General features: G+C 56.4%; 1 protein-coding gene across 4 annotated transcripts in view; it reads right to left on the reverse strand.

Annotated features, from left to right (window-relative positions):
* CARD11 (caspase recruitment domain family member 11) overlaps positions 1 to 19,926 on the reverse strand; it is a 97,942-nt gene that overhangs the window by 11,743 nt on the left and 66,273 nt on the right. For 3 of the 4 annotated variants that reach the window (XM_032459943.1, XM_032459942.1, XM_032459944.1), the window contains 14 exons: positions 18,577 to 18,789; positions 16,842 to 16,979; positions 15,412 to 15,737; positions 12,413 to 12,592; positions 11,366 to 11,518; positions 10,761 to 10,886; positions 9,927 to 10,124; positions 8,004 to 8,180; positions 7,082 to 7,133; positions 5,223 to 5,305; positions 4,101 to 4,201; positions 3,103 to 3,155; positions 1,041 to 1,173; positions 382 to 583 (listed from right to left, as the gene is read on the reverse strand). In XM_032459943.1, coding sequence (XP_032315834.1) covers positions 382 to 583; positions 1,041 to 1,173; positions 3,103 to 3,155; positions 4,101 to 4,201; positions 5,223 to 5,305; positions 7,082 to 7,133; positions 8,004 to 8,180; positions 9,927 to 10,124; positions 10,761 to 10,886; positions 11,366 to 11,518; positions 12,413 to 12,592; positions 15,412 to 15,737; positions 16,842 to 16,979; positions 18,577 to 18,789 — 2,135 coding nt within the window. The remainder of the gene's footprint in view (positions 1 to 381; positions 584 to 1,040; positions 1,174 to 3,102; positions 3,156 to 4,100; positions 4,202 to 5,222; positions 5,306 to 7,081; positions 7,134 to 8,003; positions 8,181 to 9,926; positions 10,125 to 10,760; positions 10,887 to 11,365; positions 11,519 to 12,412; positions 12,593 to 15,411; positions 15,738 to 16,841; positions 16,980 to 18,576; positions 18,790 to 19,926) is intronic. The other variant, XM_032459945.1, reaches the window with a different exon arrangement.

Below are 19,926 nucleotides of genomic sequence, written 5' to 3' on the forward strand. Positions count from 1 at the left end.
GCCTGCCCCCAGTGAGGACCAGCGCAGCACCCCGCGGGATGAGAGCACCCCTCCAAGCGGGGTCCACATGCCTCCTGTCCGCCGCCTGGAGCACGCGTGTGCAGGGCATGTGTGTGTGTGTGCTGGGCGTGTACGCGTGTGCTGCACGTGTGCGGATGCACAGGCTCTAGAAACATGAACGAGGAGTTTCGGAGAAGGAACTGGAGAGGCACAGCTGACCACCTGCCCCTTGCGGCTCCCGCCTCCTGCCCAGGATCCGCAGCTTACTGCGAGGCCTGCGGTGGGGGTCCACGCGCTGTCAGCAGCCAACTTGCAGGGGGGATGGAGGGGAAGCCCCGGGCACTCTGGCTGTGCTGCCAACCCCCTGCCCCAGCCCCTTACCAGCAGCAGCTGGTGGCCCTCGTGGAGGCCGGCCTTCTCGGCCAGGGAGCCCGGCTTGACAGAGTGGACGAAGGTGCCGCTCGCGTTGCCCCCGAGCAGGGTGAGCTGGGAGATGAGGCTGTCACCGCTCAGCGTGGTGTGCTGCACCGAGGGCCCCGGGCCCCGCACGTGCCCCACGGATGTGACCGACGGCCGGAAGGGTCTGGGTCGGGAGAGAAGACGGCTGTTAGGCAGCCGTCGTCGGGACCCCTGCCAGGACACCAGAGGGCGGGGCGCGGGGTGCAGCTTCCTTGGGAGAGAGCTGGCAACAGGCTCCCACTGTGACGCCAGACAGGAAGCAGGGGCCATGGGCGATGCTGCTGTGAGCCTGAGGTCACGCTCGCTGGACCGCTCGGGCCAGGTGCAGTGGAGGCCTGTCCCTTCTTGCACACCACGAGCGCTGCATGGCACAGCCCACACCAACGGGGCCGGGGGCTGGTCAGATGTCGGACTCCAGCCCCTTCCTCTCTGGGCCTGCTCAGGGCTCAGGGGAAGTGATTGCTGACTCTGGGGCTGTGATTACCGGACTCTGATTCTTGGGCGATGGGACGATCTCCTTCGCAGGGGATACCCCCTCCCTGCCGCCCACCCCAGCCTGCCCTTTGCCACGACCCTGGTACCTTTCCAGAGAGAACTTTCTAAACATGAGGTTGACCTGCTCCAGGTCATAGGCGTCCAGGCTCTCGGACTGGTGAGAGGAGGAGGAGGAGTGGATGGAGGGGGGTCCGAAGGAGCACCGCTCATGACTGTCATCTGCAAGAGAGTGATGGGCCCATCAGGAACAGGGGGTGGCTGGCGGAGCAGGGAGGGCAGCCCACGGACTTGCGGGGACGTCCGAGGGAGGTCAGCCTGGGCCCACCAGCCCCTGCTCCTCCCTGCCTGCCTCCCGGGAAATGTTGCCCGACCCCCCAGACGAGGGAGCCTGGGGAAGGGCAGCCTCGGTTAGCCTGTCCCCGGTCCCTGAGACCCTGGGGGCAGGGGCTTCAGTCCTTGCATCTTCTCCAACAGAGCCATTCTCCTGCCTCCAAACAAGAGTCCCCTCTCGGTAGAATGCCTCGCCAGCCATCTGTTTTTTAAGACTTTTTCTTTTTGTATCTGGAAAAGGGGTCTCCACCAGCAGGCGCTCATTCTGCTTTTAAACTGGTGTCCGTGTTTTCATCTCGGAACCTTAGGTCTCACGACCACCTACCGGCTTCTTTGAGATGGGGGTGTGGCTAGAAGAACGGGGTCTGGACCGAGTGCAGAAGCCCCTCTCCTTCCAACGCAGTGAAACCCTGAGGACCCCGGGGGAGAGACGCCAGGCCCACACAGCGAAGGCTGCTGGGATGGCAGATCAGCAAGCCCTGCTCCGGGCTGATAACAAAGGCTTCTCTGCAAAGGGAATTTGTCCCCACACTGCAAAACACTTTGGACCGCTGCCCAGAATTCTCTTCCCAGCCCTCCCTCCCCACACTCCTTTAGTTCCTCCCACGGCCCAGCATCTATGAGGTGCCGACCTCTCTTTAACACTTGATAGCTTCTGATGGTCCCCAATTAAGGAGGGCCGCTCACCTCCCGCTTTATCTGCTGGCAGCCTGAGCTGGCGAGGGGTGGAGGCCAGGTGTGGGGAGCCAAGGGGGCTGGCAGGCCACGCCCGGAGGATTCTGAGCCAGTCTCCATGCTGCCAGCTCCGGAGAGGCCCGGGGACGCTGCCACACCCCAAGGCGCCAGGCCAACTCCGGAGAGGCCTGAACACGCCCTGCTCCTGCCTCGGTCAGAAGCTCAGCTTTGCAAACCTGCGCTGGCCTCCTCCACTGGCTCACAGCTCCACCACCACAGTCTGCAGCGAGGACCTGGGGGCACGAGTCTCTGTGTCCCATGCACCTGGAAGGCCTGGAGAGGCGCTGGGGCTCACCGTGCCCTGGGCTGAACCGGACCTCCCGGCTGTAAGGGGTGGTGGCTATGTGCGTACTCCCTGCACACAGAGCCCTGGTTCCCTGCCCTGCGTGGCATGTTCTGGGACAAGGGACTGTCTTCCCTCCTCATACCAGCTCTGCCCTTGGGGCTGGCTTGGGGCTACCACGCACCCCCAGCCTCCCCAGTGCTTGCCTGCCCCACACCTCCAGTTCTGGGGGATGAGCACCAGCCTTGATCACCCCATCTCCATGCCTGGGTCCCCGCCCCCTTCCCACCACTTGTCTTGTTGAGATTGGTTAATACCTTAATTAACATCCGGATTCTTAAGAGGGCTCCCTGCTCCGAGGCCACCCCTACCACACTGCTCCCGTCTCCCTAGGAGCCTGCTTCCTCGTCTGACAGTGGGGCCAGTAAGGGGCTTCTGCGGACAGTTGTCGAGAGTCCATGAACCTGAGGGGCCCAGGGTGAGCACTGCCACGCTGCTCGGCGACAATCACAAGAGCCACTCTTTCTTAGACACTCAGACCTAACTCGGACTCCGGGTTCAGCATCAGGGCGGGCCCCACCCCTGTGAAACAAAGGACAGACTCCCCGGGCGCTTCCCGGCCCAGGACGGAGGCCTGACCCCACGTGCACAGACGGCTCTCCCGGAGTCCGTCCCACACGCGTGTCCCAGGGCCCTGCTGTGTGCAAGTCTTTGCCCCCGGCGGACCCCGCTGGAGGCTCGGGACGTGGTCGATGTGGCTGCCACACCGGCAATGCCTCTCAGGTCTGCTGGGCACCTACCGTCAAGGTCTAAGGCGTCGAACCCACCGCTGTCGTTGTCTTCTTCAACTGTGCTGCAAGATGCAAGGGGACAAGGAGTTCTCCTAACTGTGTGCAGGAAGCTTCTGGAATGTTCCGGCTGCCCGAGAAGCTTTGGTTCCGAGAGGGTGGGACAGGTGGGCGAGGAAGGTGGGTGGAGGGCTGTGGGCCAAGGAAGGGCTGCCCGAGGCTGGATGCTCTGCGGGGAGGGCACGGCAGCCCCGGCAGCCCGCAGAGGCCACACTAGCCGGGGTGAGGAGTCCCTGCCGGCCTGCCCGCTATCTCCCACTCACTCCTCTTCTTTGACACAGAGAACACAGTATCATTTGTGCTCAGACGGGCTGCATCATGCGATGGCCCTGAAACAGCTGGGCCCGCCTCACACAGGGCTGGGAGGGAGTGAGGCATGAGCGTGTCCCCTGAGCTTTGAGCTGTTTCCGTGTGGTTCCTGCGGTGGAGTGAAGAGGCCCGGACCAGGCTGCTGGCAGGGCCAGAGGTGTCGATCTGGCCCCACCGGCCACTCCTCGTGCTCGGCCCTTCCAGAGACACCAGCAAGCTCTGACTTTGAATGTGGCATGCTCAACACCCAGCTGACTGGGAGCACCTGGCTGCCCAGGTGTATCTCTAGTGTGTCCTCGTTGGGGACACAGATGGCTTCCAAAAGGCAGGAGGGAGTAGGAACATGGGGGACATTCAAAGGGTCTCTCTTTGGCAGAAAAAGCCAAGCCTGGAACCACGGGATGGAGAAACCTGCTTTCCGGGTGGCATGGGGCAGAGTGACGCAGGTTTCATCGTTGGCTAGCTGGCAGGTGACCCTGGGAAAGCCACATCCCTTCTCTGAGCCCCAGCCTCCCCAACTCTACAACGGACACCATCTTGCCCCCCGTGTTTCCAGGTCCCTGAGGATGGCTCAGTTAGTGTCGAGTGGCATGGCAGGCACCGGGAAGGTATCCTGCCTCCTCCCTCCACCTGTCACCCACCTCCGATGCGGCGCATCTTCCTTATAGCGTCTGACGATGGAGTCGTTCCCTGGGGGCTCGGCGGTGATTGACATGATACTGGAACGGCTCCTGTGCGGCTGCTTTAGACACACACGGTGTGTTACGGGGGCCGGGTGTCTACGCGCTGCGCCTCCGCAGGCATCAGTGTTACACACGCTGGGGCTACATTTAATGTAGATGTGTCCCTGCCTCCTACATAGGCAGTGCGGGCCGGCCCTCTGGTCCCGAGCGGTGACCTTGGCCAGAGAAGGCTCGCGCTCAGCCTGGGGCGGCCGCAGCCGACGAGCCTGGTGCACATCTGCTCGAACAACTGCTCGTCTTGGGAGCGGGCAGGGGAAGGCGGATGGAAACCCTCAAGGTGGTGCCTTGTCTGTGCCCAGCACAGGCTGAGCTCCCTGTCCCCAGGGCCGCCCGGCCTCGGGCACCTGCAGGCTGGTGGGGGTGGGGGTGGGGGCAACGGATGCCCACGCAGAGAACTCAGCTGCTGGAGGGCCACCATTTGAAACCAGGCCCGCTGGCTCCTGGCAAGGGCTGCCTTAAATAAGAACCTTGGATGTTACCTCCCAGAGCCGCACTCAGTCAGGAGTCATTCCTTATCAAATCTCTGCCTCCCCCAGGGCCTGATTTTCTGAGCTGAGCTGACAGGCTTCCCAGGGCTTCCCCTCAGGGTTAGAATTTCTAATCCCACGCCTTCTGCTGCCTCCCTGGAGGGGTCGTGGGGACCATGCCTGGTCCTGCCCAGGTGGGCCTGACTGAGGCAGGCCTTGCTCTGGTATGTGCATGTGTGTGTGTCTCCAGCTGCTCGGGCCCTGCCAGCCACCCGCGTCTCCGGCTGCTGGAGTTGCCCGGGGCTGGGGAACTGTGGCAGGCATTTCAGCCGTCTGTGCCATTCGCGGCAGCCCCACCAGGGCCCATCTCTTCCTCCCACCAAGTGTTAAATTGGGAAAGGAGGTGGCAAGAAGGTGTAAATACATCGGGAGGCCCTGGAAACATCTTTAAATAAACATAAGGAGGGCCTGGGCTGCAGCCCTGGGAGAGGAAAGCAAAGGGGCCAGGCCTGTGGCAGGAGGGACACGAAGCCAGGGAGTGGACCCCACTCACCATCTTGGAGAAGGAGTTGGTGACAGGCAGGGACCTGGAGGAACCGGGGCTGACGTCCATGCCGTCCTCTTCATGTCCCCTCCCTGTCCTCAGTGAGACGGGCAGGAGGTACGGGGGGAGGCGGGGTTGAGAGAGAAAAGAGAGGGGGTAGAGAGGGGAGGGAAAGGTCACTGGGAGCCCCTGGAGCACTATGCCTGTGGGGACGTCCTGTCTGGGGTCGCGTCCTCCTAGGGAGGGTGGGAGGCAGCCTCCTCTCCTGTCTCCTTGGAGGAAGAGCTCTCGAAACCTTCTCCTCTCACCTGCCCGCCCAGCTGTAGGCTCCTGGAGGGCAGCCTGGTCTTTCCCCAAACACGTCCCGCCCCCAGCCAGGCCCACGGGGCTCCGTCAGGGCTGCACGATGCCCTGTGTCTGGAGGACTGAGGCGGGCGTCCCCAGTCGGCCCTCTGTGGAACAGGGGGACTGGGAGGATGTGTCTCTTGTGGGGCAGGGACATCCCTGCCCAGCTACCCCAACGTCGGATGGGACCCCACCAGCCCCATAAACAGGCTGACTGGGGTCGGCCGTGGGAACAGGGTGTGGCGCCCCTCCCACTCCTGCGGCGCTGCCCGGGGGGCCCCTACGTACTCTCTTGGCCCTCTTCCTGCTGCAGGAGAGCGGTCAGCTTTCCCAGGCCCTACGCTTTGCAGCACGTGCACATGTGTCAGGCCCACACAAGCGCCCCAGGCTGTGCCCCCCCCCCAGAGCGGGTGAACCACGTTCCCTCCCTGGCCCAGCACCCATGTCAGGCAGCCAGTAAGGCTCCGGCCCTACCGCACCCCTTCCTCCCTTCTGGGCACAAATGCCCTCTCTACTTCTATAGGCCCCAGGACCCTCGCACCACCTGATCTGGTCACTAAGGAAGTGGCCAAGCCCCCAGCTCAGGGCGCCCTTTCCCCGGTGCCCCTCCTCTGCTCACACCAGGTCAAGCCCAAACTGGAACCCTGGTGCCCCTGTCTCCTCACAGCCCCTTGGAGGGGTGAAGTCCATGAACTTGGGCCTGGCCATCACCCTCCACAGGCTTGTTTCCAGTGCTGTCAGGCTCCAAGCCCCAGAAGGCACCACACTTCTCTGCACCGTGCGCTTTGCAGGCTCCTCGTCCCCGCCTCTGCTTCCTGCTCCATCCTGGTGGGCCCTTCCAGCAGCCCGGCCCAGCGGCCTCAATTCTCCCTTTTCCGGGCACAGGCTACACGTCCCCCTCTTGGCAGATCCTTCTCCAATCTTCCTCCGACTGCTCCCGACTGCTCTCTTGGGTTCCAGAGCCACTTTCTACCTCCTCACCAGTGGCCCTGCCCGAGTGCGGGGGCTGTGCGAGTGTCTACGTGGACCTGCCAGCACCTGGAAGCCAGCAGGTGCTCGGTCACCTGGGCAACCCTTGCTAGCTAATCGTCACTCCAGCGTCGCGCTGAGGAGGAGCGAGAGGACTTCAGAAGACAGCGTCTCTTGGAGAACCAGGGGCTCACCGCTGAACCGGCGGCCTCAACGCGCCGGGGGCGGCCCAGCCGTAAGGCTGGGAGGGAGACCAAGTGGTCCTCCGGCCAACAGCCCAGGAGCAGAAATGCAAGTTCAGCTGAAGCATCAGGCGGCTCTGGACAGACCCACGGCGAGGAGACCATAAACATGACATTTCCGTGGTCGGGGGCCCTGCCCTCTCCCGTGACAGCGAATGTCAATGACCATCTGGACGGCCCGCCGCACTGGAGCCCCAGGGCCCCCGAGACCCATCCTGGCTTAACCTCACAGGACTGATGCTGTGACAGGAGAAACAGATGGACTGAGCGTCAGAGAGAGAGACTGGGGAGGGATCCGGGTGGCTCACTAACCTTGAAAATCTGATGCTCGCTTCAGGCTGATGGGGGATTTGGCTCTCTGCAGCTGGAAGAGGGGGGCGGGGAAGGAAAGAGACAGAGGACACAAATCAAACAAGGCCTGAGACACATGTCACTGGAGCTAAGGAGAGAAATAAACTGAGGCAAGCCCACAGCCCGCGGCCACCGGAATCACGGGGTGCATGCTGCCCATCCCTGTGGCCCGGCGGCCCCTGACAGGCAGCGGCTGGTGAGGGCAGGCTCGGCCTGAGGGCGGCAGCGGCACGGGGCTTGGAGGGTACAAGAGCCCAGAGGGGCAGAGGCGGCGGGAGCATGAAGCCGGGCAGAACCAGGATGCGACATGGGGTGACTTTGGGGGAAGGACAGGGGCTGGTGGGTCCCGGGCTGGCCTCCCCGCTCCATGTGTGTGAGTGTGGGGAGGTCAGAGGCGATGTAGGGGCCCTTGTGGGAGACTGTCTCATTCATTCATTCCTCAGCAGATGGGCTGCACGAGACACCGAGCATGGACGACAGATGAGAACTGTCACCCAGCTCCTCGCAGGCCGTTCACACTAACGAACACGGGATAGGCACTCAGGACCCATTTGTTGAACAAATGAACAAAACTGAGAATAATGCTTATTTCATTCTCTCTTCCTCTCTCTCTCAACTTCCACTACATTCACGAGATAAGAGAATTGGTTAAAAAAAAACAAACAGGAAAAAAGCATGACCTGGCATGATTTCCGTTCATAGGGCCGAAACATGTCCAGTCGCATCTGGGGTCTGAGTCCCGCCCCAGAACCACGAGCCACGTCCTCACCGGCCTGCAGGGCCCCCGGCTCCCCGCCCGACCCCGCGGCAGCATGCCCCCCTCCGCCGCCCTGCCTCACCGCAGCGGGCTCCCACCCCCACCCCCACTCAAGCGAGCAGGCACCTGGATGCCTTTCAGGTTCATTCTGCGCTTGGGGGGGTGGTAGGGCAGGAAGTATCGGCTGTCCTCCGGTGACTCCTCTGAGGTTGAAGAATCGTCAGCCTCCTGACCGTTGGTCCTGGGGCTGCTGTCCCCAAAGTTCTGAGAGATGATGGTCACTGGTAGGTTCCTGGGCAGACTCTGGCGGCAAGGAGAAGCCGCGTCAGTGATGGGGAGTGAGGAGCAGCCTCCGGACGGGCAAACGGCTCTGCTGCCGGTGCTGCTGATCCCTGGGGCACCCACGCCTGAAACTCAGGACGGCCTGTTCTTCTCTCCTGACCCCTGCGTCCACCAGGACGCCAACATCGTTCTAAATTATGATCGATTCATCAATGAAAATAAATGAACTACTACATGGTAAGATCTTACAAACATAACATTGAGCAAAAGAAGCCAGGCTCAAGAGACCACCTACTGCAGGATCCCACTTATAAAAAACTCTGAAAGAGGCAATAAAACTGACCTACATCATAACCAGGATAACGGCTATATTTGAGGTGAGGGAGTAGTAACGCGTAGGAGGCACAGGGGTTGCTTCTAGAGTTCTAGTAATGTTCTATGTCTTGATCTGGGTGGAGGTTACATTAGTGTGTTCACAATGAAAATGTATTGAGTTGTTCATGACAACATATGCTCTTTTTTATATACATGTTATTCTCAATAAACCAGTAAAAATACCTTAAAGAAAAAAGAACTTATCATCCGAGCTCCAGTGTCCTCCTCACAAGCCTTCCAACCCCATCTCCCTTCCACCAGGGGCCTGGAATAGGCCCTGTGTCCTTTGTAATAGTAAAGAGATTGCCTCCTGGCTGGACTTGGCCCCTTAACTGGTACGCCACCATCAGATCGCCAATTTCTAGCCTTGTGCCTAAGCTACAAATATAAAAGATATTACCCGGGGATAGGGGGATAGCTCAGTGCCAGAGCGCATGCTTAGCACACACAAGGCCATGGGTTCAATCCCCAGCACCTCCACTACGTTGTTGTTTAAAAAAACAAAACCCAAGAAACTTTACTTTGGGGTGGGGAGGGTATAGCTCAGTGCTTAGCATGCGTGAGGTCCTGGGTTCAATCCTCAGCACCTCCATTTAAAAATAAAAACCAAAACCTAATTATCTCCCTTGTCCAAAAAAAAAATATTGCTGAATGACTGAACAACCATGAAAACAGTGCCAGGTACCGTCCTGAGTGATTCACCCTGTTGTCTGAAGCTGAGGCTCAGGCCCGTTATGTAAATTCTCGATGACCCCCGCAAAGCCACATAGCACCCTCATGCCACACTCGCTCTAGGCTCCAAGCTTTGGGCCTCACTCTGCCGCACAAAATCCTTCATGGTCCGAGAATAACTGACAACCAAACTCCTCAGCCTGCAGGCCCACCCTGCCCCTGCTGCTGCCCGTGCCAGCCACACCTCCCGCCTGTCCCTGCCTGCCACGACACACGACAGAGCTGCCTACCATGGCCTGTTGACCGTACACCCAGACCCACAGCTGTGAAGGGGATACCATCTGCCTTGACGGCAGCGTCTTTCACGTCTGAGGGCCTGGGGCCTCGCCGTGACATGTTCTCTGAACCTCCTATCGCCCGGACACGGCTGTGTCCTCCTAGGCACCAGTGACTTTAACGGGAGCGGGCATCTTAAAGCCCGTGACCATCCAGGTGGGTCTCAGGAAACCCAGTGGGGGGCTGACGGCCGTCAGGGGTCAGCTGTGAGGGAGCTGAGATGGCCTAGCCAGCAGGCGGCCAAGCCAGGGACCTGCCCCGCACCTTCCAGCTTCAAATGAGCGGCTGGTACTCATCACTACCCAGACGCGCGGCCCAGGGCGGACTGCGCAGGCGCGGCGGGGAGGCGGGGCCCCGCCCAGCCCCCGCCCAGCCCCCGCCCACCTGGTCCAGGCTGCCGCTGTCCCTGGAGAGGCGCCGCAGCTTGCTTTCCAGGTTCACGATGCAGGCCTCCCGCCGGACCATCTCAATCCTCATCTCGTCGTTCTTCTCCTCCAGCTCGCGGATCTGCTTCCTGTACTTGTCCTTCTCGATCAGGCACTGCGAGTACTGGGTCTGGGCTTCGTCCCGGGAATGGAAGGCCTGTGGGAGACGGGGAGGGAACAAGGCAGCCGCTTGGCTTGCTCGCCGGACACACCCACATCGGCTCAGGACGCGCGCTCCCCAGCCACGTGCCGGCCACGCTGTCCGCGGCCCTTCTCTTGACCCTGACTCTCGGGCATTTCAATCTCTGCCTTCCTCAGTAACACGTGTCACAACCCCCGTCTGTCCAGCCCTGGCTGTGGGCCAGGCTCCGTGCCAAGGGCAGAGCCCACTCTTCTGCCCTACAAAGTCGTGCTGTTAGTACTATTCCCACGGCACAGATGAGGACAGTGAGGCTTCCGGGGAGTAGAAGCCTGTCTGCCGTCACACATCTGAAGAGTGACAGGGCCTGGACCTGGTCATCTTACTCTAAAGACCAGGCGTGTGAGGACCATTCTCTGTCCTATGAGCTGCTGGAGCCGAGCGCAGGCCCCCAAGCTACTCAAGTGCCTGTGAATTCCAAAAGCCTTTTGGGATACGATTCATTTTTGGAAGAGAAGCAGGAAAGATGGATTCATGAGTAGTCCCCGCAGAGTTAATGCCACTCCACTGGACAGAACACCCTGACGGACCCCAGTGGCTTGAGCCCACGGCCCCGTGTGCAGCAGCAGCAGCAGCAGCCAGGCAGGCCTGTACCTGGTCGCGCTCCCGCTCCACCTCCTCCAGTTGCAGCATGACCGTGTTCATGCGGTGCTTGTACATCTCGCAGTCCTTCCCGAGGGTCGAGCACTTCAGCTCCAGGTCCTCCTTCTCCTCCAGGTACTGCGAGCAACAGTGGGAAATCTATACTCGCCTCAAGCAGTCAGCAAGTCAGGGCTGACAGCTGTTTTCCACTTGTGTCTTTCTGCTGCCTGGCCAGAGCTGGACTGTCCCTCCCTACAATGCCTGACCTTCTCAGAGTCAGCTATCTGATCAGAAGGGACCACGGCAGTAGGCTAGTCAATCAACTGAGATTTGCTGCAGACCTACTATGTGCCAGGGTGTACAGCAAGGAACAGGGCATGCACTGCGCAGGCCCTCCTGTGGCCATCGGTCAGGAGGGGAGACAGGGCCGCACTGACACTGACAATAATTCCCAAGTAACTGCCAGGTTCTGTGCTGATGCACAGGGAATTCACACCAGGGGTCAGACCTAGTCCCTGGAAGAGAGCGTGGGTCTGGAGGTCCCACCAACACACATCAGTGCACAGGGGCCCTCAGCCCAGGGCGCCGGCTGGGCGGATGCCACCCGAGTGATCCACCTTATCTCGCAGCTCCTCTGCCTGGCGGGCCTCCTCCTGCAGGTTGTAGATCTTGTTGACCAGCTCCTGTCGGTCCTCCAGGGCCTCCTTGCGGTCATGCTCCAGGATGTCCAGGATGGCCTTGTCAGAGTCCGGCAGGCTGCGCTTCCCAGCCTGGACGGGCGGGTGGGGACGTTTAATGATGCTGGGGTGGAGGTGGGGCAGGGAGCAAGGTGGCAGACGGAGGGGCCCGTAACACACACTGAGAGAGCAGAAGGTTTTGTGCCAGGGACGCAGGGTCCTTAAGCAGCTTATTACTTATGACTTTTATCACCTGGAAAGAAGCATCAAACCCACTTCCGCTCAGAAACGTCCCAATGCCTGTTGTGCTGCCCCTGTTCTTGTCAGAGCCGAGAGCAGCAGTAGCTGCTCCTCCAGACACTTTGCAGGTGACAACCAAGAATGGTTCATCTGCTTTCCAGATGCTTCCCCTGAAATAGCAATGCGTCTGCTCTGATCAAACCGGGACCCAACCCCTGCTCTGAACCAGACCCTGGCACACCAGGAGCCAATCCTGGCGGGCGGGGGTCGTTCTGGGGGAAGGGCGGGGCGCCTTTTCTCCCTGCTGCAGATAAATTCTGGGATGTTCTCCCTCCACACCCACAGATGACTCGCTGATAACAAAGGTGAGGAGGTGCTTGAAGTTTTAACATGTCACATGGGGCTGAGAGGTGAGTTTCTTGGAATCTGTAAGGGCAAGAATGTCTCCTAGATGTACTTTGCCCACAGCACCTGGGGCACTGATTTGGTGTGAATGGTGATTTTTCACCGAGTGCTTCAAGGAAGGGAACAGTGTCACAAGTGTTACGTCACAGAAGGCAGTCTGAGAAGTGTGGGGGGGGGGGGTCACCCCGGTGACAGAGAAGTAAAGTAAGACCCCTAAGGATGACATGAATTATCTGTTGTCCTGCAGTCAGCACGGGTCTGTGCCGCGCACACGCAGGCAGGCTGTTGGTCCCCGCCCCGCCCCCTCCTCCAAGCCCCGCCCCCGCCCCGCCCCTCCCTCACCTGGATGATGGACTGAAGCTCCTGGATTTTGGTCTTCAGCATCTCGTTCTCCCGCTCCAGTTCCAGAACCTGCTCCTTCTTGGGCCGATTCTCGATGTCATTCTTCAGTTTCAGCGACTGATTCCTCTCAAGCTTGCATTCCTCCTCCATCTTATTCAACCGATGCTTGAGCTGGTCGATCTGGAACACCCCCCAGGGTGCCAAGGGGAGAATGCAGCAGGCAGGAGACACTCAGAAAAGGCATTGCCTCCCCAGATCCCGCTCAACTTCCCAGCATGACCTCTGTCAGGTCCCCCTCTCCCCTTCCTCTAGTCGGTGACCGAGAAGGGCTCAAAGAAACCTTTTGCAGTGAAACAAACCACCATCTCCTTGCCGAGGAAGAGAATAGTTCTAAAGCAGTCATGTCCCTTAAAAAGCCCCCTCAGGCAATTTCTGTGTGTGTGTGGGGGAACAGGTTACAGATTAGGATAAAAGATACCCAAGCTGGGTATGAGTTTCAAACTCTGATCCTCAAAGTTAAGGTTTCCCAGTAGAACCCTGGTGTCATCAAAGTGAGTAAATAGATGGGGGAAGGGCGTCTGGGCCCCACCCTGACTTCACGTCCCAGAGAAGCTCTGCCTGCACGTGTTTTGGCCTCTTGGGTTTCACACAAAATTTTATTTGAACCAATGGCACTGCTGCTAAAAGAACAGCCTGGGATCTACTGGACTGTAGGTCGACAGGATCTCTGGCTTAAAGGACCTGCCCAGACTTAGTGCTGAAGGAGTGGCTTCCTGGAGGAGGCAGTTACTATCCCTGGAAATGGGACAACTGGAGATGTGCTGAGTGTCACCCTCAAGAGGTATCAGAATTGGGACCAGAAGAAGACCTCTTAAACTTCCATGACTAATCATGTCTGCTTCCCCAAACTGATCAGTCTTGGCAAAACACTCAAAACAAGAAGATTGTTTTCAAGGGCTGCAAGCAAAGGGGCACCAAAGTGGTGAGTGTCCTATTTCAAGTCTAGGCTTATGGGGAGAATATCTCAAGAAATCTGGCAGGTAGAGGGTGGTGGCTTTAGCAAGGAAGGGACTGTGGCTGTGCCTCCGTGGCCTGAGGGAGGGAAGAAAGAAAGAGGAAGGCAGGGAAGTAGCCTGGAGCTGAGGACTGATCCAGGACTCAGCTGGCCAGATGTTCTTTCAAGTTCTAGACATGTTTTCTCACTACTGACATACGTCCAGGAAAACAAAAAACAGGCGAAAGTCCTAGGAGGGAAAGTTCTAAGTCTCTGCCACAGGTTAATTTCCCCAAATCCTAGATAAAACAGCACAGAAACCTTTCCTCCTAATCATGCAAAAACGAACAAAGCAAAACCACAAACAAACAAAAAAACCCTCTTCAGCATCTTGGAAGATGAACCCAAGTGCCTTGTTCTGGGTCCAGATCCCCAGTCCCATCCAAGTGGACATGAAGCAGGTGCTTCCTGGGTCAGCTGTTTTGCCAAAGACTTCTATTTCAGTATCTCAGCAATCCTAAGGCACAGGAATTATTCCCATTTTCACATCATTGCCATTTACAAAGAAGGGAACTGAGGCCAAGAACCAACTAAGCGCTAAAGCCAGAAGCCAGATTTGAACTCAAATCCAAAGAATTTAAAAGCCAATGTTCTTTATAGAAACACTCTGACTCAATTCACCTGAATTCCACTGGATTGTTCACTAATCTGTCTGCTTCAACTAAATTGAAAGTGACCTGAGCAGAAATCAGGTTATTTATCCCCGTGTCCCCCACAGTGCTTAGCACTGTGCCTTACACATGGCAGGTGCTTCATAAATATTCTGAGAGTCTGTTTTCCACCCAGCAGCCAGAGTGGTCCTTCCAGACATAAATCAGTTGTCACTCGCAGCTCTCAGTCCTTCAGTGGCTTCCATCACAACTGGAATGAATTCCAAATTCTTACCATGCCCCCATGATCTGGACCCTGGCCAGCTCTCCATGCGGCTTGCTCATTTGGCTCCAGCCCCACTGGTTCTCTTGCCGTTTCTCAAAAACACCGAGCATGACCCCTACCTGGGGCCCTTGCATTTGCTCTCTGTGCTTCCCCTGAGACTTGCTTGGCTGGCTCCTTCCCTTTCTGCAGATCTCCGCTCTTGTGTCCCCTTCTCGGGAACCTTTCCCGACCATCCGATTTAAAACAGCATTCCTCATGCACCATCCGCACTCTTCTCTCTCTTCCTCATAGCACTTATGACTACCAGGTATTGATGTATTTGTTTTCTGATTAGAATGTGAGCTCCATGTCAGCAGGGCTTTGGTCTTGAGTTATGCACCCCTGGGAAAGTGCCTGGTGCAAGGCGGTGCACAACAAATAAAAGGAATGAACGAGTTAAGCCAATTCCCTTCTCTCCCTTTTGGAGGTAAACTCGTTAATGATGTCCATCATTTGGCTACTGGACTATTCAGTGATAACTGTATTGACGATTCCATTGTGTCATGCTGGGCTTTGTGGATACAGCTGTGAAGGGCCCAGTCCTGGCCTCAAGGACCTCGTGACTCCACGGGACAGGTGCTGCACCCATCTCCTCGGTGATTTTCCTGACAACCACCACTGTCTGCGACCCTGGGTCCTCCGTCTCCCCTCTCAACCGGCGCGGTGCAAGGCCCGTGTGCCGCGTGTCTGGTGGATACAGGTTCCGGAGCAAGAGGGAAACCCCACTGGGTCCAGGTGCGCATGTCTGCACATGCGCACGTGGCTCCACGGGCTCCCCCAGTGGGAAGTCCAGCCCACCGGGACCGTGTGCGCACGTGCAGACATGCACACGGGGGAATCGGGGAGCCCTGCTGGGTCGGCGCGCGCACGCGCAGAGCGGATCGCGGGCCCCAGCCCCCCCGCGCCCTCCAGTCTCCTCCACCCGGCCAGGTGTGACGCTCTCGCTTGCCCGCCTGCTGGTCTTGGCCCCAGCGGCCGCCGCCAACCCCCGCGCGCTCTGGCCCGGCAGGCCCGGCCGCGTGCCCCTCACCTCGAGCTGGAGGTCCCGGCTCCGCATGACCGCCATGTTTTTCTCCTCGCTGAGCTGGGCGTAGCGCATGGCCAGGTTGTAGTTGTCGTCCTTCACCTTGACCAGCTCGTCGTTGTAGCTGTCCCGCTCCTCCTTCATCTTGTAGTACCGCTCCTGGAAGGTCAGCAGCTCCACCCGCATCAGCGTCAGCTGCTTCTTCTCGTCCTCCAGCTGCCGCGACTTGGCCAGCAGCTCGCACCGCTGCATGTCCTTGGCCTTCATCTGCTGCTGCAGCTTGATGACCTCGTTCATCAGGAAGTGCGTGAGGCCCTCGTGGCCCTCCTCCACTGCGGAGAGGGGGCGCCCAGTCAGGCCCGGGGACTGGGAGGGGGAGAAGGGGGTTCCAGACGTGGGGCGGGGGTATTCGTTCACTCATCACTCACCAGCCTTTTACTGAGCTTTTACTACCCATTAGGCACTGGGGATTCAGCGCGAGTAAGACAGTCTTGCTCCCCAGAGAGCTTACGGTCCGGTAAGGGAGACAGACATTAAAAAAGCAGACGATCACACACAAGCCCAAGTACAGATGGAGAGGATTTCACCAAGTAAAGGTAGGGGGGCCATGAGCCTGTGTGACAGGGGAACCGGATCCAGCCCAGTGGACAGAGGCACTAGAGGACTCCCGATGGTTGAGCTGAAGCGCTGAGGAGAGAAAACGCATTCTAAGAAGGCGGAACAACGTTGCCAAGGCCTTATGGGGAGGAAGGAGGAACCTGGCACATTTCAGAGACGGAAGGAGCCTAGAGAGAGGGAGAGGTAGAAAGGTGAGGCTGGGAGTGTCCTCAGGAGCTTGGCCATGTGGGGTCCTGGTGGGCTGCACCTGGGTCTTTGGATGGAAACAAGGGGAAGCCACTGAAAGGTTTTAAGTAGTGGGGCGGGTAACACGAGGCGCTGAGAAATCCCTGGTGCTGAGCAGGAATGGATGTAGAGGGTTGAGGAGGTTGTAGGGTCTCCGCCAGGGGAGTGGTGTAGATGGAGAGAAGACTGATTCAGGAATACTTAGGAAGGAAGATTAAGATACGATGACCATGGGCTCTGGTTCATGGGATACTGGCAAGAGAGAAGGCAAGGCAAGGACAAGATCCAGGGGGCAGTTTGAATTTCTGTTCCACCCCACCAGCATTCATGGGGGATGTCCAATGAAAACCCGCTTCTCCTGGCTCTTGCTTCAGTTTGCTCCTCTATCACCTACCTTTCATCAATGGGCAGAAATAAGTGGTTGACAGTTCACAAGTGCCACCAGGGCACTGTCCTGATGTCACAGATTCATAGCCTTAGAACTGTCCCACCACTGGACAGACACACACACACACACCCACACACACACACACACACCCACACACACACCCCTCCTACCACAGTCCAAATGCTCCTGATGACAAACCACTTACCCACAATGGTGGAGAACCTCCGAGTGGGCTCCTTCCCGGTCACCAGCTTGTACAGTTCTGGGTAGTAAAACTCCAGGCTCTCCAGGAAGACCACATAGCCCCTTTGCCCCTTGGTGTGCAGGATGTCCAAGAGTCGGCCTAGAGCAAAGTCCAAACCACTCAGTGAGAAGAAGAGTGCGTGTCTGATTGGATGCAAGTCTCCAAGTCCAGTCTTAGCCTGGCTAACATCCCTCAGTACACTCTTAAGAAGACAGTCTTACCGCGTCCTGTCACTCCTGAGTTATATCTTGGAGGCCAGATGATGTAAATCAAAGTGCCAGGCCCTCAGCAGGGATTCAGTGAGTGTTAGTTTCCTTTCTCCAAGAAATTGGTAGAACCAGAATAAATGGAATTGCAGCCATAATAGGAAACCACTGGCTTTAAAGCGTGTCCCAAGTGACCACAGCACAAATTAACCGTACAAGCGTCAGCTCATCTGTGATTGAGGGAGGGTGGGAGTGCAGCAGCAGTTACAGAATAACATACGGTTCTCTGGGATTCAGACCAGGAAGACAAATATTTGGGTGGGGAGCTAGGAAAAGTCACAGGAAGCAAGGACAGCTCCATGTTCTTCTATGGGGTCATCACATGGTCTGGAAGCATCTAATCTAACTGTAATTTGCCTGGCAGTTTTCAATTTTTATCCTACTGGTTCAATTTATTGTTTACTTTTCTTGCTCCTTCCTTGAACATTTTATTTTCAGCTGTTTCTCCCCTCGAGGTCTTAAAACTCTACCTTTCCCACAGGATAGACATAATAAATAAATTTCATCTTGTGTCAACTGACTGTCAGAGCTGCCTCGAGCACTGTGCTGAGAAGGGTCCTAAGGCTACACCCGTGCTCGGCAGGAAAGCACGCTGTGCTTAGTGATGTCTGTCGTGTGTGCAAAAGACGGCCACAGCATTATGAGCTGCTTATCTCCAGTCATGCTGTGGGCAAGTGACTTTCAGACCTTTAAAACTGTGAGCCACAGAAGGAAATGTATTTAACACTGTGACCTCATGCCTACACACAAAGAAAAATGTACAAACCTGTATGTGTACACACACTCACAGACGTATATGAAACCAAAACAATGTTCACAAACCACACTTACTACCTTTAATGAATGTGATAAAGTGTCGTGGACCCCTAGGCAGTCTGGAAGAGCCTACAGACCCTTTATCAGAATAATACTTCCAACCATCTGTTCAAATGCATAGGATTACAAAGGGAACCAATTATAATAAGGTACAGTTATCAAGTATTAAATTTGTGATTCAGTACGAAATGGGCTTCCTTATTAATGCATCAGACCCCAATCTCTTGGCAGGTCTAATAACCGCTATAATTTCAAGGGGAGATGAGTATAAAAGTATTCTGGAAGGTCTGTGACAGCTGTAACGTGACAAGAAGAGATCTGTAATGTTCACTGTTGACAAAGACACAGGTACCGCTGATCACCATCGTTCGTAACTGAAGGGGACGCTCAGTCTCAGTGAAGGACGGTAAAATAAAGACGTAGCCCTCCGCCCCCTTCCAATTTCATGGACTCTCTCTACACATGGACAGCTAGGTGGGGGAGCAGGGGTGGGCGGAGGTCTACAGACCCCAGTTACAAAACCCGTGACTGAGAGAAACTTCATTCTGCTACAGCAACTGAAGCTGCTGCAAGAGGTAGCCCACCCTTTCTGCCAGCGCGGCCCCTACGGTTACCTGCCCGGTTGATCTTGGACGGCAGCATGGGAGCATTAAGCACTTCATCTTCATCTTGCTCATCGATGACCTTGCACTGGCGCAGGTAGGGGGTGAGCTTGGCTGGGTTGATGTAGCGACTCAGCATGTGGCGGTTACACTCCACATTCTCCCACAAGGCGTCCTCCTCATCCTTCAGCGTCTCCGTGTAGTCGTCCATCTCTGGCGCTCCTCCTTTTAGACATAAACCCCAACAAGATTAACCAAAGAGCCCCACTGGACCAGCTCTGTAAACTTTAGAGAGGTCTCCAGTATATACTGTTCAGTTTAAAAAAGTAGAGAAAAGGATAGTCTTTTGTCTTTTATTTAAGAAAGGAAAGGATATGAACGTAGGCATATATTTCTTTATGGACTAAACATAAATGATGGAGAAAGCCATAAAATAAAAACAAAACCTTTATGGAGAGAGGGAACATTTTGCAGTTGGGGTGTATTCTTGCATCTAAGGTTTTATATCTTATTGAGGACTTGTCTTTCCAAAAACAATATATGCTATTACTTTTTGTTTTACAGTTTCACATAAATGTTGTCAGGCTGTATGCATTCCTGCTTCCTTTTCCAACTTGTTCTACCTGCATTTGTTGAGATTTATCTAGGTTGATACATACAAACCTATTTCATTCATTTTTAAAAACAGCTTGTTGAGATATAATTCGTGTACCATACAATTCACCTTTTAAAGGTGTATAATTCAGTGGTTTCCAGTATATTCAGAGTCATGCAACCAGCAACACAATTAATTTTACATTTTCATCAGCCCCCAAAGGAACTTTATGCCCCTTAGTAGGCGCTCCCCATTTCCCTCCAGCACCTGCCCCTCCAGCCTTGGGCAACCACTAATCTACTTTCTGTTTCTATAGATTTGCCTATTCTGGACATTTCACATAAATGGGATCACACAACCGGTGGTCCTTCGTGACTGGCTTCTTTCACTTCTCACTGTGACTGCACGTTTTCAAGGCTCATCCATGCTGTAGCATGTTTCGGCCCTTCTTTTCACTGACAGATACTTTTTCATCGTGTGGATATGTCACATCTCGTTGACCCATCCGTTGATGAGCACTTGGGCTGCTTGGCTGTTATGAATGATGCTACTATGAATTCATGTCCAAGTTCTTGTGTAGACACGTTTTTATTCTGCAGATATGCAGAAGTGGAATTGACGAGCCATCTGGTGACTCCCTGTGTCACATTCTGAGGAAGTGCTAAATGGTTTCTCAAAGTGGCCACACCATTTTGCATTCTAGCTAGCTTATCCACTAACTTATCCTAACTCAGTCACATTATTCTAACTTACCCACATTCTTGTAC

Source organism: Camelus ferus, chromosome 18 (assembly GCF_009834535.1).
Source record: "Camelus ferus isolate YT-003-E chromosome 18, BCGSAC_Cfer_1.0, whole genome shotgun sequence".
NCBI lineage: Eukaryota > Metazoa > Chordata > Mammalia > Artiodactyla > Camelidae > Camelus > Camelus ferus.